This window comes from Pinus tabuliformis, chromosome 3_2 (genome assembly GCF_031772625.1).
Source record: "Pinus tabuliformis cultivar Carrire ecotype Pingquan chromosome 3_2, CPIR1, whole genome shotgun sequence".
NCBI classification, from domain to species: domain Eukaryota; kingdom Viridiplantae; phylum Streptophyta; class Pinopsida; order Pinales; family Pinaceae; genus Pinus; species Pinus tabuliformis.
The window spans coordinates 59,546,721-59,564,135 of record NC_142302.1 but is presented as its reverse complement, the minus strand read 5'-3'; the positions used below and the strand labels follow the sequence as shown (position 1 = coordinate 59,564,135).

Below are 17,415 nucleotides of genomic sequence, written 5' to 3'. Positions count from 1 at the left end.
AATAAGTTACAACTCTTATTGACAAGAGCTGGATCCCTCCCTGAAGATTTGAAGGATTTGTTGTCCCCAACGTAGCCATCCAGTAAATGGAGATAAACCTCTAAATTATGAAAGTAAGAGAGATTATGAGTGGGCTTCAAGAAGGGAGAGTTATCGTTGTGCATGTAAACTTGGATACCCACATGAAAATATGTCCAGGGAAACCAACTGAAAATGTTGTTCCTTTACGTTCCTCTTTTGGCGAAAAGTCCATGGACGAAGGTGTTTGGATTGGCTTTAATGCGGTTTGCACGAATCCAAATGATATAGAGAGGTTGGGAAGACGATACGTAGTGATTGTGTGGCGAGGAACGCGAAAAATGCAAGAAGTCCAAAATTTCAAAGACATATTAGTTCCACTACCCCTATAGTAGCTCATGTGAATGTACAAAAAATTGCAAATCCAACTATCGGAATAGAAAAGGGATTTATGTCTCATTATACTTGCGTGGATGAGGGTTCTAAAAAATGCAGTAGAAGCGTCAGGGATATTGTGGTGGGCGAGATCACATGGCTGGTGCAACAATACAAGGAGGAGAGGCTGAGCATAACATTGACAGGACACAGCTTAGGAACTGCTCTTGCAATGTTATGTGCATATGACGTCAAAGAAATGGTTAACATGATGCAGGGTATACGTGCTCCTGTCACCGTGTTTACCTTTGCCTCTCCCTGCGTAGGAAGCTCAACGTTTGTCCAACGTATGGAGGAGATTGGCGTGAATGTTCTGAGTTTGGTTAATTGGCACGATGTTGTTCCGAATTTCCCTGGTCTTTTTATGAACAAGAACATGGGATGGGTGAGAAAAGTACTCAGTTGGTTTCCCTAGACATATTTTCATGTGGGTATCCAGATTTACCTGCACAACGATAACTCTCCCCTGTTGAAGCCCACTCATAATCTCTCTGACTTTCATAATTTAGATATTAATCTCCATTTACTGGATGGAAAATGTAACGTGCTGCACATAGATGGATAGCGAAAAAAAATAAAGAAAATTATCTTATTATTATTATATTATTAGCCGTTGCATCTAGAGTGTAAAGGAATGCTCATAGATAGGAGGAGTGGGATGTGCGGAAGGCAATAATCAAGTGAAATATATAGACAATAAAATACAATCCGAATTTGAGTTTTTATACATCCTCTAAAGAATGTAGAGGAGGTTAAATTTTAGAAGAAGTATGTTGAAATTACATAAATGTCTCATAACAATGGCAATCCTTGCAAGCATAAGGTAAAGAGGTTGTGTGCAGAGTTAGTCCAGATTGGACATCCCTGTTTTTTTAATATGCTCAATCGAGAGATGGTAGGTCGAACTCTCTACATGCTTGTACTCTATGTAAAAACAATGTAGATTAATTCTACGAACTTGTTGTAAATTCCATTTGTTTGATCCCCAAAGCCTCTTGCAATCAAAAAGGCATAGAGCAGTTCATTCCATGTGTTTGGCACTCCAGGAAGACACCATGGCTGCAGTCCTACCTACTAAGGGAAGCAGGTCCAGATCCATTGCCTAAATAATGTAGTGATGAATGGCCAACTTTCCTCAGTTGAATCATGTCTTATGTTTAGAAACTACACATTTTTTTGTGATTAAGCTGTTGCAGTGCTTTGGAGATGTTGAAATTGTTGCTCCATATATGTGGGTCAAGAAAATCAACTAGACTTAGTGTTGGTTGGGTCTCTAAATTGCAATTCCCACCAGTTTTCCATGTGCCTCCCCTGCACGTGAAGAACACAACATGAGGTATAGCGGAATTCAACATCTTCTCTTTTTTGGATAGTATACCGTCAAAGCGAAATATTTAATTGTATAGAGATTATCAAAGTAGTAGATATGACACAAACATGAAATGCACAAGAGCCTAGGTATGAAAGAATGCATGTGTTTTTTCTATATTTACTTCTTGACAAATCCATTCCATCACAGTCTTCACAGATCTCTCAAATGCAGTCAACAAATCTAGTGCCATGTTTATTGTTTCTCTTTATTGAAAATAGCAGTGCCTGTAAAAATCTCTTTGTCAATCCATGTGGAAAAGATAAGGTGCAAATTCTAACAAGGAAGAAGTTTTTCAAGTTTAATAAAATATGGAATGCATGGAAATAATTGTGATGTTTTAAATTAGGATTTTTTATTTGTCAATCTATTTTTTTGGAAAAAATACCAAGAAGTAGCCCCAAAAACATTTTATGGTGCTTTATTTTAGAGAAAGGATCACCATTCAGGGATTGTTATTTGTGGGCCTGAACATACAACCAACATAAACTATGTAGTCTTCCATGATTAAGGCCTTCAACTGAATAACAAAGAATCCAAATGGAGCAATTTCATTATTGTCAAACTGTAAAATAAAATCTTACCCTCTGAAGGTTTTTCTCAAAGTTCCACCAATGCCCTATGTTGAAGACTAGAATATCTGCATCCTTTGAATACTGAGATGTCGAGTCAACCAAATCCAATTTTAGTGTAATTCTAACTTCAAGGGGAAAGATTTAGGAGGACAAACTTGCAGAACCCAAAATGGTGCCCTATAATATTCCATAGTGCAATTGAACACCTAGAATTTGAAGGACAAAATTCCCTTGTTCTTTGAAATGGGGCTTCCATTGACCTCATATATTTGGAGTTCATTTGGAGCTGCCTCTACTAGAATGCAAATGAGTGATTCCTATTGTTTCTTTCGATCGAATCACCAATAAAGACTGCTTGATAGTTTCGTATCCTATTTAGCATGTAGTTTGCATTGAATTTGATATCACATAAAAGGAAATTAGCTCAAACACAAAATATAAATTTCCCCACAAAGGTTACCAAACTATGCTCAATTCTCTTTAAAACTCTAATGGTGTTCAATATGAAACTTTGTTAAAATTCTGACATCAAAGGGAAAAACATTAGTAAAAGACTACCAATCAAATTAAACAAACAATGTGAGTATAAGAATGCCATTGGTCTCAGTCTGAACTTTCTTGAATCACATAACATCAACATAAAATAAGACTACCATTGGTCTCTTGTTTGTCCTTCTTGAATAGAACAACACAGGGAATAGAATATTGTCATGCAACTCTTTCATATTATTCGTGGTATGAATATTAATTTTGATTTTAATTGGCAAAACTGAGGGCACTACATTATTATTAGGCAACCATGTTCCTACTATAACTTGAAATGCAGGTCCAAACTAGACTAAAATTCTAGATCAATCTCAAGTCATCTATTTCTCCAAACTAATATTAACATTAGGGAAGAGATCTATTAACGAGGGAAAATTGCAGCCCAAAGGTTTCCACTGCCATTTCATGTAAAATGTATCTAGCCTTGTGCTCTCTTGGCATCGAAACCAAGGATCAATAAAAGGGAATAGGGGGCCCGGTAAAGGGGATATGATTCACCCCAAACTCAGAACCAACATGCAAGTAACATTGATTAAAACTCTATGAATACTGAAGCTTGGGAACATCCAAGATGTTCGTAATCCCAAGGGCCTCTTCCATAGCAGAAGAATTTTCTACAAAAAGATTGTGTTTCCCTTCCTCTTTGCGAATCCTAAAGCCTACAAGTATTTCCCTGATGTCAATGTACACGAAGCAGAAGAAAAATACAATGGGGAAAGACAAGCCAAATACATTCACATTGAAAAATTGTGGGTCTATTTAGAGTTGCAATATAACCATTTGAATCTCTAGGGAGAGCTAAAATATGGTTCCATGGATCAACAATGCAATCCCTTACAGGGTTCCCTCTACACTATATTTCTACTACTACTTTTCCTCAATACCAGGACTCTAGTTTCCACAAAATATGCATTAGGAAGGAATCCATTATGTAGGGCTAAACACTTGACTATTTCTTAAGCCATGGTCCAGAAACAAACACTAACAAAAGAAATAGGGTCGTTTTCTTCTCAGTTCAATTTCAAACATGCTAAAATTACATTTATTTACATTTTTCTACATTATAGAATACATGAAGTTGTTGAATAATAAACATGTTTACATTTATTTTGATCCTTGTTGGCCAAACTAAAAGATTGTACTATATCAATAAAGGATGAGCAGCAGAACAAATTAGTGGCAGGTGATTCACACAGAAAAAATAAGAGTCTCCATAAAAATTGAGGAAGGAATCGAAATTGAACCAAATACTTCGATGCTAGTGCATTGTATTGACTAAATTTTAAGTCTCATATGAGAGAATTGTTTGGGAGATCCCGAAGGCTCCCAGCCGTTAAGAAGTCTGAGAAGAGATCTAGCTTTTGTTTTTTCTCTAAGAGTACCAAATGTAAGAAGATTATATAGAGAACGCATCAAGAATGGCAATCTCAACAAGTTTATTACAATTTTGCCTCTTCAATTGCAACACAAGGGTAGAAAAATAGTAACACAATTCTCCTTGCATTTAGGTGAAGTAGAAATCAATATTAGAAGGCTGGGAATTAGAGGGATTGCAGAGGTTTCACAAATTGCAAGAAATACCTCTAGTTGATTCGCAATCACAATAAGAACATAAATTGCATTGTCTGTAAAACTCGATATGTCACCTTCCAATGCATTAATTAATAGAGGAACTACCCCAAATTCTATTACTTGTGAAACATTTCCATGAAAAACTAAAAGATTAAACAAGGTAGTAGTTGCATCCCTCTTGCCTCTGACAGTTCCATCTTGGAGAAGATTTATCAAGGTTGGAATGGCTTTTGGCCTCTCTCCAATTAATTTATTATATTCATCAACAGAGGAAAGGCTGAAGACCATTGCAGCATAATTCTCCCTCACTTCCTTACTACATCCATTACTAAGAATGTTGATGATCAATAGTAAAGCACCAGATTGCATTATTTTAGGTATGTTCCAGTCACAAATAGATAAATTTAGGTGTGAAATTAGCACATTTGCTTGAGCTTTGGGATCTTGGGAAGATAGCAGTGATACGAGCAAAGGTATGGCTCTTCTTGCCTCTTACAATGAAATTTTTATAACCCATGTTGCATTAGCAAGAAGTCTTATTTCATAAGCAACCTGCCTCTTTGATTCAAAAGATCCTATAGAAATATTTTATACAAGGAACACTCCAATCATCTTTGCAACTTATATAGATGCAGTATCGAAGTGAGGAAGAATTATGTTGCAACGTTCTTAAGACTTTATACAAGGAATGTTGCAGTCATCTTTGTAACTTCTATAGATGGCTTAGCACTCACAGTGCTTTCCATTAACGAACTTTTCTTGTTGTTTCCTTGTTTTTAAAAAGGGATGTTATGTGCATCACAATACTAAATAATAAGGCTGCAGAGAGCATGATTTGGAATAAGATTTGTGTCAAAAAGTTTCTGTTGATTGTTCTAACAAGTAAAGTGTCCTTCCTCTATCCATTTGGTAATGGAAGCTATTTCATACATTTTCCCAGTAGAAACAATGACTGGTTCTCTCATTAAATCATGTCAGATCAGACATCTAAAATCATTTGGAATAACAGGGACATCCTTGGAGTCTCCTCTCGAAACTCTATGTTCACTTGATGGTTGTCATTTTGCATCAAATTCCATCTATGTAACCCAAAATAGAACACACTTGCAATAGTGCATAAAACCAATCAAGCTTTGAATTATTGAAAATTTTTGATCTGCACCTACCTTATTTTGATTTCTCATCTCTTCCTTCAACAATTATGTTTCTCTTAAATAATCCCTTGCATTCTTCAAATGGAGACGATTAAGATTTTTTCTGAGTTTAGATTTCTTCGGGGTTACCACCTTCTCGAAATAATCAAGAACAGCAAGCATATCTCTGCAGAGTTGTTCTTCAGCCATATTAATGAAAATATTAGCTCTTCTAGCCTCACTATGAACCAGTATCTAGTTCTTGGCTTGGACTCTTCAGGATGATATGATTTTGGAAGAAAGTGAGTCTTCAGGGCTCAACTCGACACAAGTCTTCCTTCCGTCTAGAGAATTTGTCCTTTCAGTGACAGAAGAGGTTCCTTACAGAGAACTTCAGTGGAAAAAAACTTACCTAAAATCTTCCCCTTACTAATCTCAATGGATGGACCATCATTGCTGGAATTTCCAAAATCATCCTCTCATCTGCCCCAATCACTGTAGATCCAGACAATACTATGACATTGTTGGAAATCTCCTTGATATTACTAGATTTAACTGAGTCCAGTGTTGATTCATATGATGGTTCATATATATCCTATGAAGATACAAAACCATGAGCTAAATCATCCTTTTTATCTTCAGTGGTTTCAAAATCACTTCTAGTTCCTTCATCTTCATGTCCTTCTTCAAGCAAACTTTCCTTTGGAAGTAACAAAGAAGCATTTTGTTACTCTCCTTGATGTCTCCTACAAAATCCTAGCCAAATCATCGATCAAGATCCTAGGTTGTTGGTTTCCATGATAATTAGAAAGGAGTAAATTGCAATGCTTAAATGAAGATTAATTCCATATGATCTTATAATTGAATTAGCTCAGGTGACTAGCCAAATTTCTCCTTTACTAGAAATTGATTTTGAAAAGGATTTTGATAGGATTGAATGGAACTTCATACTTAACATTTGCTATGGCTTGTTCTATCGAAGATTAGTGGAATATTTTTTTTTGTGAGACTCAAGAAGAATAAGCCTGAATATCATACTTTCAAACCCTATTTTTCTAAAACAACATTTATAAAACTTAAGGATATCATATAATATTTGGGCATTCCTTTTGATATGAAGCTCTATATTACTAGTCAATCCAAGAGGATAGTGGTCAAGTTAGAAAGAAAACCTCAAGCATGGAGTAATATTGATCTTTCGGTTACTAGGAAGGTTACAGTTGTTGATCGAATTCTCATATAAATGAACATTTACTACTCTTGTCTCTTCTCCTCTCAACTATGGTTGTTGGTAAAATATTGGCAAAAAAGGAAATTTTATATTGGAGTTCTTTGTAGAACCATGAACACAAACAATGGCATACTTGGCATGATATTAACCAAGCTCAAGAATCAAAAGTCCTTCCTAACTTGTCTTTTTTATGATGGAACTCCATGGGTTATGTCCTACCGAGAGGAATTGTATGTGGAGTAGTGGGAAGGAGATTTATGACCTTCAAAGTTTCTCTATGCTTGAACAAAATAGGGGGGTGAAGGATATTGAAGTACAGAGGCCAAGGAGGTGCCAATGTATTTGGAAATCTCAATATTTTCTGAAGAAAAATGTGCTAGTGTGGGTCTAACAAGGCTTGGTTTTTGAGACTAGGCTCACAGAGTTGATGAACAAATGATGCACACACACTTTTTGGTAGGAATAAAATGGTTGAGCATGTATTTTTGAGGTGCCAATATATTTGGAAATCTTAATTTTTTTCAAGAACAAGATGGGGGTGACTCCAGCAAGGCTTGGCTGTCAAGACTAGACTTCACAGAGTTGGTGTTATAAATGATGCATGCATTTTTTTGGTACGAATGAAAAAGTTGATTGTGTATTTTGTAGGTGCATGTCCGCCATGATTGCCATCACCACCACCAGACTACCTTTTGTTGCACTGTCGAGAGACAAGGACTGGCAACCTTTCGTTGCACCCTCCAGGTGGTCACGGTTATAGAAATTAAAATTTTGAGGGTGGGTTTTTAAATCCAAACTTAGAGTTCAAATTCAAACGGGTACGCCAATTAAATGATTACATTGCATATCTTGTATCGTATATGCCATCATTTCTACAGTATGGTGGTGGAAGTGGCAATCAAGGTGGAAGCTGCACAAAATTCCTAGAGTTGTTGCGTCGTAGGAATCTTACGTATGTTCATGTATGTATGCAATTCTATATTGGAAAGAGGGTATCCAACATCTAAGAGAACAACCACGGTTATTCCCTCAAGCTCTTAGAGTGCATTAAATATCGTATAGCATTGGAAATATTTTTTTCCATGTAAATATGCAAGTCTTGTGAGTTGGTCACATTGAATTACTATCATTATTGATATGTTCTTATAATATGATAACTTGAGGAACGTATTGCATGATTGTTCTATCTATTCAACAAATGTTTTGATCAACCTCTTTTCACATAACATTAGCTTCATCCCAAAAAGCATGAAGAATTTATGTTTTTCTTTGTTCTTCAAGAGTCTCACAAGTTTGCCTAGCTCCACTTTTCACATTGTCAATAATGACAACAACACTGATTATAATCATTATTGATATAAATTTTTTGTCGGTGCTCCCATCTCTAGGGTGTTGAACCTTTTGATCCTACCATCTCTACTGCTATTGCTATTCTTGCTACCATCATTATTGAGGAATAAGTAGTGCAAATATAAAAGTATGAGTGTGGATGTTAGGATAGAAATTATTATTTCTCTATTTCAGCTCCCTATTTACTAGCAATAATGGTATAAAGGGTTGCAATGCAAATGGTGGGATTAGAATCTTCAATAGACCTAATGAAGGAGTAGTAAAAAAAGATTAAGATCAATAATAAGTGTAATCAGAATTGTTATCATTATTGATAGTGGGATAAGAAAACTAAGGAAAATTACAATGGAGTTATCATGTGTTCAAATGGACTCGATTACATAAAAATATCATGGAAAAATATACGGGTCACGGAAACCTCAAGTCTCTAAACCGTCAAAGGGTGATGACCATACCAAATTGAATCCATGACCAAGGATAACAATATTTTTATGATCGCCGATAATTATATTCTCAAATGTGACATGTTGAGTTCATAATGGGTATTTCTTGTAATGGTCCCAAGCCTAATTGTGTGAACAATCCCTCGAAACATATATATTCCTTGTATGGAATATGCAAAGAGAGACATAATTGATATAAAAATTATTTTAATTAAGGTGGATTTTTGTTATTTGTGATATTTTTATGATGTCTTTTTTATGTGTAAGGTTTTTAAATCATAGTAAATCTTTACTAATAATAAATAATAAATATGCCAATAGTTTTTAATACAGTCTTGTTAAAATATACTTTTACAATTTAGTTTTTTTTATTATTGAAAATATATATTTTATAAATTTATTAATCATAATTTTATTGTTGAGAAGATATATTGATTGAAGATAAAAATATTATATTTAAAGTTAAAAATATTATTCTTATATTTAAATTTCATTTGAATTTCTAAAACTTTAATCATCTCACTCATTAAAATTATGTTGACTTTGTTATCAAATATAAAAATAAAATTTTAAGGAAAATTTAAATAATCTTTTGTATTTCTCAAATTTAAATTAAATCAAATCTAATCTTTTGTATTTCTCAAACTTAAATTAAATCAAATCTTTTGAAAAAATCATTGTTTTGAAAATTATAAATATTTATCCAATTTTTTTTACCATAAATTAAAAATTGAATCTTACAACATAGCTTGGAAAAAGATTAAAGTTAAAACTCAAAACATAAGTTTAAAAACAAAAAATAGAGGGAAAAAAACTCAATCATAAACTTGCTCACCCATGTCGGAAGTGTTTGGACTAAATAGACTAAATAGATCCGAATTGTAGCTCATAAATTCCTGAACATGGCAGAATGTTTCACTGCACAAAATCAACATTCAGAAATGGAAGCAGTAGAGATACGATGATTGAATATGCAGACCATACCATACCCTGTTAATTTGTTTTGTATACAAAATTTGTTTCCATGATATAGTTCAAAGTTATATGAAATATTTTTCCCAAATGGAATCTTTTTTAAAACAATCTCCCAAGAAAAAACAGATTGAAATCGAGGCACTGAATTGCAAATTGGAAAAACAAATGCATTAAAATAATATTTTATTTAGTTATAAAATCTAATGATTTTGGAAGAAGGATTTGTTCAATAATGGGATGTTAGACTCAAATTGTGCAAAATTTTGGTGGTTTAATAGTGAAATGTTATGACTGAGACTGTGACAAGGTCAGTTGAACTTGTTATTTTAATCTCAAGTGAATTCATAATATATCTGAATAACTTGAGCCGTGCTCATGGTCCAATTTAGCTACTATCACCATAAGAATATATCCAACCACCTTTAAATTAATATTTAAACTAAATGGATTTACTTTACATCTAAACTGAATTTAGATTTGTGGATTTGGATTTTGGTTTCTGGCAGAGCATTATCGCTGGAGTCAACATTATTTTTGCAAAATGATTTGCCAATTAAATATTTCATTACGGTAGAAGATAGTTATTCCACCTTTCCATCATTAAAAACAGGAAAACGATTGGAAACTGGATTTTTATAAACAATAAATATATTGTACTACAATTGCGAATATATACGCAAATTGTCTTGTAGTGGCCACATATTTTGTAAAAATCTGCCTTGGCTTTGAGTTATTTACAAAGATAAAACCATATAAACAATAAATATATTGTACTGCAATTGCGAATATATACCAAAATTGTCTGGTAGTGATAGGGGCCACATATACTGTACAAATCTGCCTTGGCTTCGAGTTATTTACGAAACTAAAACCATAAGATCAGGATTCAATAAAAATGTAACTCTCTTTGTGTATTGTTTCCATTTTTACCATCCATGACCTATATTATCAAAAAAACCCAGACTGAAGGTCAACGAGGAACTCCTCGTTGGTGAGAGTGCATTCCTCCGCAATTGTGTCCAGCCGCTTTCCGCTCAGAGAGTTCTGCGGAGTCTGTGAACATAATAGTATTCTCTCCGGAGAAACATAATATTATCCCCTCCGGAGAAATTTCCATCCACCGCATGCTCACAGCTGCCTTCTCCGCCATTGATTTATCCAAGAAAATTGCTCTTTGAATTACAACAAATTCTTTTAAACTCTGTAAATAAATAAATGATAGACCTGCAACACAAAATGACAAATTGTCTGTAACTCTAACCTGTAAACACGGGCACTTCACAACACACTGCTAGCCTCCACACTTCACAACACAACGCTAGCATCCCACACTGTAGCCGTGAGCGTAATGCCTGAGAAGTCCTTTGCATCTCAAAAGTAGTGCTGCCACTGCGTTGAGGATTTGAGATCTTGGCATCGCCTTCGCCTCTGCCATGATCGCCACCCCACCACACTGACGGCCTTTCGCTGCAAGATCGGGACTGACAACCTTTCGCTGCACCCTCCAGGCAGTCATGGTTATAGAAATTTTAAATTAAACTTTTGAGAGGGGGTTTTCAAATTCAGAGTCAAAATTTAAATTCAAACGTGTATGCCATTAAATACATACGTTGTATATATGCCAAGCACTCTGACGATCCGGTGGTGGCGGAAAGGCGACAATAAATTCCTAGAGCTGTTGTGTCATCAGAATTTTATGTATATCCGTGTTGTGACAACAATAGCCCAAGGCGAGAGTTAAAATGGAAACGACTACGGTTTAAATGGGAAAGAATGGGAAAATAGAGAATGGCTAGAGTTTTGAAATACGGAGGAAGAATGAAATTAAGGCTGGAGAAGGGAAAAATCGAAAACATGGTCCACCATACAAGTTAAATTTAATCTCAAAGTATTATAATTTGATAAAAAATTCTGCGTAAAAAATTCTGGGCTAACTATGAAATAGTACATTTGATCATGAATACTATTTGAACACTAACATATTCCAAAATAAATATACCTACAAATCTCTTTAATTATTATTTATATTACAAATATCCTATAAAAGTAGATATGTTTGTAACCTTCTATAAGTATTATTTATAATATAAATATTTCATATTTATTTTATATTTGTATTTTTAATTATATTTTTATTAATTAAGCTATTACTTATATGTTTTGAATCATAGTTAAGAATGTGAATCAATCTTATTTGAATTTATTTTAATGTAATATATGTATTATGATTGCTACCAATAATTATTATTAATCAAATTAAAATTATAGAAGTTTTATTCCAAAATAAATATATTGATATATGTTCTAAAATCTCATAGTTAAGAATGTGAATCACTTTTATTTAAAGTTACTTTAATGTGATATGTCTATTTTTGATTCTTTCAATTTTTTAATGTGACATGTAGAATGTGAATCGTTCTTATTTAAATTTACTTTAATGTGATATGTATATTGTGATTTTATCCTCAAATTTTATTAATAAAATATAATAAAATTTGTCTTTCACCTATCCCCCTAATGTATTTCTAATCTTTTTTTTAATTGAATGGATATTACATTTTTAGTCATTATTACTATTATTGATACCAGCATAGATTCATCTTAATCACGGATCTAACATGGGCCTAGAAGGATCAAATTTCTTTATGTGCAAACTTATTTTAGAGTGAAAAGACAATGTGCATTTTTTTATTATTTAAATTGTATTTTTGGATGTTATAGATATTACATAATATGTGTATTGAGTCATTCTAGTTTTTTTATTAGTAATATATTTTTAAATATATGTCAATATTAATTCATATTAAAATACTTTACTCATAACCCACATTAGATATTTTATTCTATATAATAGTAAATGCTTTTTTTTTAACATTTTTTCTATATAGATATATAGATATAGTGTGTTAAAATATTTTTGACAATTATATGTTTTAAATGTCTTACTCACATATTTTTTTTACTTCTAACTACTTTAGATGAAATTATATTAGGTTATATGAATAGCTAATTAAATTTACATGGTATATATTTCTTTTCTTTTTTAGTATATCCAACATTTCTTTTTTAGTTAGAGAATATTTTATTTGCATTTTAAGAAGAACAAACATATATACACATGGCTTTCACATTGGTTTATAAAATAAGCCACATTTTATTGATATTACAATATTCCTCTCTTATTAAGTTAAAATATTTAAAATCATTTAAAGGAACTCAAAATTCTTCTCCATACCTAAATGTAATTAAAACTAAGAATATGTATCTTTATTAAAACGAAGGATATGTATCTTTATTTTCCTTATTATTATTTGTGTGTTTACATTTTTTTTCAGTATTTTTTTTAATAAGATAACATTTTTGATCCAAAATATTTAAAATCATTTAAAGGCACTCAAAATTCTTCTCCATACCTAAATGTAATTAAAACTAAGAATATGTATCTTTATTAAAACTAAGGATATGTATCTTTATTTTCCTTATTATTATTTGTGTGTTTACATTTTTTTTAGTATTTTTTTTAATAAGATAACATTTTTGATCCAATAATATTGTACACGCATAATTTATATATTTAAATTTAAAATCATATATTCTCTATTTTCTTTTTTTTTCATGGAAAACATATTGTATATAATAAATTAATATATATTAATTACTTTTAAAATATTTATTTTAATTCATAATTCTTTTATAATAAAAAATATCAATATTAAATCTTAATATAATGGTAAATATATTATTTAGTTTATAATTCCAATATACAATAGGAAAAATGCCTTTATATTTTTTATATAAAAAATTATAATATTTTATATAAAAACTATTAATATATACGTTATATATAGACGTAAATTTTACTTTTATCATCGTTCTTTCATTTTTTTTGGAATGTGATTTTTTTTAATATTATATAAATAAAGAAAAATACACGTGGAATGAATATATGCTATTTTCTATATGGAGTGAGTTGTTAAGGCACTTTTAAATGTTAAGTCATCTTTTTCTTTAATTAGATCTGTCTAAAACAAATATTCTATGGACATAATAGTCACCAATCTCATAACTCATTAGATTTAGAATAAACTCTGAAAGTCACAAGGTCACAAGTTCACGTCACAACTTCGAAACCCAATCAAAAGGTCACAAGTTCGAAACAATTAATTAGATTTAGACTAGACTGTGAAAGTCATAAGGTTACAAGTTTAGGTCACAAGTTCGAAACTAAGTGGGCAAAGATCCATATCCAACCATGTTACAAGTTCGAAAATGAGTGGGCAAAGATCCACATCCTATCATGTTACAAGACAAAGTTAATGTAACTTTTGATACCACTTGACAAACAAAAATAATTTTCACCAATATAATAAAAAAAAATATTAAACATGTTTTTTTTCACTATTACCTCTTTTTTAAAACATAAAGTTTTCATAATGTGATGAAACAATATAAAAATGCTATTTCATAATGCCTAGGAAAAGATATTAACCTTATCATAAATATATATAAAAAAATGTCATTCAGAAGAGTTTGACATTTCTTATATTTCTATATTCAAGCTTCTATGATCCATAATGAATTAAAAAAATATTTGGGTAGAAATTACATAAGAGAAATTTCTCTTATGTAATTTCTACACAAAAGCTTTGCTTAATTTCTTATATTCTTTTTAAATGCATCTTCTTCTTCATTATAATGTTATAGATACTTTGATAAAATTAAAAATATTAAAAGTAAATATAAAAATATTTTTATATCATAAATACGAAATCAAAACAAAATACTACTTCCTAACTTTGATATATAACAAGGCCCATAGCATTCCGTGTGGCCTAGTTTAATTATTGTACTAATTAGCAGATTTGAACAAGAGTTAAATTCATTGATTTGTTTAAGTATGGTTAAATTGGAGTAAAGAACACCGAAAGAAGTGAGCCAATGACTCTTATTTAACTCAAATTTGAAATTTTTTACAAAAAAAATGACAACATTTTACAGTTTGCATATTAGAGACTAATATAATTTGCTAAGGTTCTTAAATTTTAAAATAAATTTAAATCCTTAAAATTATTGTTAAACCTTCCCCCTATATATATATATATATATATATATATATATATATATATATATAATATTAAAGAAAATGAAAAATAATGTTTCAGTCCAATATTAATGTTGATTTTCTTATCTTTAATTGAATATTTTATTTAAAATTATAAAAAACATGGAAAATGAAATTATAAAAATTGAAATATTATTATTTATAGAAAACTTAAATACATTACAATTTCATATTTCTTAAACACTTATAAAAGTTTAAAATATATAGATTTTTTGATTTAAAAACAAAATGTGAAATACTTATTTTTATCAGACATACACACCAGATAAAAGTAAAATATAAACCTATTTTTTTTAGTTAAACATAATTCTTTTCTTAGTTAAACAATGTATTGTTATTTTTATTTTTAATCAAGTAAGAGTAGGAACTTCTATTAAATTTAGCCAAATATACATAATTTACAAGAAGTCGCACCCACTCCGTGAGAGTTCAACAGTCAGCCGAGCAGGCCGAACCAAACCGATCATCCAAAACCAAGAGAAACTTGAACAGGAAAGTCGAGAAGAATCACCAAACAAATAAGGCACAAGGTCATCTAGAAGCTCTGTTGTGCTTCAAATGAGCCTAGAATTACTTGGAGGGATAGTCCATCGAACTGGAGGTCACAAAAGGCCACAAATGACTCGTCGTGGGTCCACTAGAGGCCCCACCACAAGCCAAGATTAAAACTGTCAAATGGACTCGACCGAAATTAAAAGCATAACACTCTAATATTTTTTTGGGTCCGACCAACTAGCACAAACACATCGCCACCGTTGATCAACTGACTAAGATCCAACGGTCTTCGCAAATATCAGAAGGATGTGAAGCGCGAGAGAAAACTACTCGATGAGGGCAGTTTTCTCTCTCCTCGCTCTGCTACATGTCACTCGAAGAGTGGAATCAGAGCCAAACTTAGAAAAACCAGAAACCACTCGAAACCCGCCCGATAAACTGCTTGTGGTATTGGAAGGGTTGAATCGCGGGAAAAAACAAACACGTCCTTTTGCCACGTGTTGACCTTCAATTCCGTCCAACGGGCAGTTCTTGAGCCAATCACGTCCACCTGGATTCTCTGTCATACACCACCTAAGCCATATGAAGAGGGACACCTCATCCGAGTCAAACCTTTCATCACTCAATCGAAAGGATTCCAGACTTTGGAAAGTAGTCGAACCAAGGCAGGTTAGACTGTGTGGGGTTCTCCAACCTCCTGACAGTCTTCTAGGTCCCTTTGATCCATCCTGTTAGTCCATGGTTCCATATCCTGTGTTGCCTGATAGAGACATTCCTACCGCAATTTTCCTGGGGGTAGCAAATCCCAAGCATACCTAGAATCCCTGTCCCTAATTGTGACTCCTTCATTCGCCAATCAATCCGCTAACGTATTAGCTTTCCTTTTCACATGAGCAAATTTGGCAGTTTTAAGGGTTCACGGGTGAGCATAGATGTGGTAAAAAACCTGTAAAAGCTTCCAGTGCTTTGACACTCTATCTGGAGAGGTTCCATTGCTAATTTTCTTAGCCGCTCTAATAATTAATTCCAAATTCGCCTCAATTATAACATTGTGTGAACTAGACTTCACTAGGATTTCCAAGCATTGCTCTAATGCCATGAGCTCAACCATGTTATTAGTGGCCTTCCCCAAGTGGCCATGGAATATTTCCTGTATTTGTCCCTGATCATCTCTTATGGCACCCCCAAAGCCCGCTAATCCTGGTTTTCCCTTCGCTGCTCCATCAATATTAACCTTTAAGAAACCATAAGGAGGGGGATTCCAAATGTTAACACTCTTGTTTATAAGGCTCACTACCTTTGTTGTTCCCAGAGGACTGATAGACTGGAGACCGAAGAGAAGTATAATTCTCTCCTCTTGTCGCGGAAGAGGATCTTTAGGAAGGGTCCTCAGCAAGCTTCTTACTATGTCTTTGAGCTGCCTTAGATCTTGCTCAATTATTTGTTGTGGCTTGTTTGTTTTGTTTTTGAAGATCCGACTATTGCGTTCTTTCCACACTTTCCAGATGAAAAAACCTAGAATCAAAATCCAGGCTTTATTAATTATCTCATTCCCTGAGAAGTTTTTCCTCTAGTTCTTTAGAGTGTTGGATATGTTGAGACTATCCCTATCAGTTTGTCTAAAAATAAAGGCCACCCAGTCCCACACCTTTGAAGTGAAAGGACAGAGGTTGAGAAGGTGTTTAATCAGCTCCTCATGAGTGACACATAGGTAACACTTGGAAGCACCAATGAAGCCTTTCTTAAGGAGATTCTCCCAAGTTAAGATCTTCCTTTGATGCACTAACCAGATGAATAACTTTATTTTCATCCAATGTGGACTTTGCCAAAGTTTCTTCCAGTCTTGATCAATATTGACAAAGTTAAATCTTGTGACTTGCTGTTTAGCCTCTTTGAGGTTAAAGTTACCTTCATTATTCTTTCCCCATCTTAATTGATTCATTGAGGAAGACACTAGAGTACTTCTATGCTTTATCTCCTGTGTGAGAGCTTCTACCTTGGTCTTCAACGGGTTTTCATCACTGTATCCTAGATCCTTCCACTTCCTCCATTTTCCATTATTCCTTCCCTGATCCCAGAAGTCTTTTACAAAAAACCATACCTTTGTTGTTTGTGTCACTTTTGAAAGCTACAAGTTCATCCCTATAAAGG

At 32.8% G+C, this 17,415-nt stretch overlaps 1 protein-coding gene and 1 pseudogene across 1 annotated transcript; one reads left to right on the top strand and one right to left on the bottom strand.

The window, feature by feature from the left end:
• The first annotated feature begins 469 nt into the window (after window positions 1-469).
• On the top strand, window positions 470-868 carry LOC149179828 (phospholipase A1-Igamma2, chloroplastic-like). The gene has a single exon (XM_089413659.1). The coding sequence runs from the start codon at window positions 470-472 to the stop codon at window positions 866-868; it is 399 nt and encodes a 132-aa protein (XP_089269785.1).
• A 509-nt stretch (window positions 869-1,377) lies between these two features.
• On the bottom strand, window positions 1,378-10,797 carry LOC149179827 (protein trichome birefringence-like 11; annotated as a pseudogene).
• Window positions 10,798-17,415: the final 6,618 nt, after the last annotated feature.

Coding starts and splice junctions, on each gene's coding strand:
- LOC149179828 (XM_089413659.1), top strand. CDS start 470: ATGTCTCATTATACTTGCGTGGATGAGGGTTCTAAAAAATGCAGTAGA.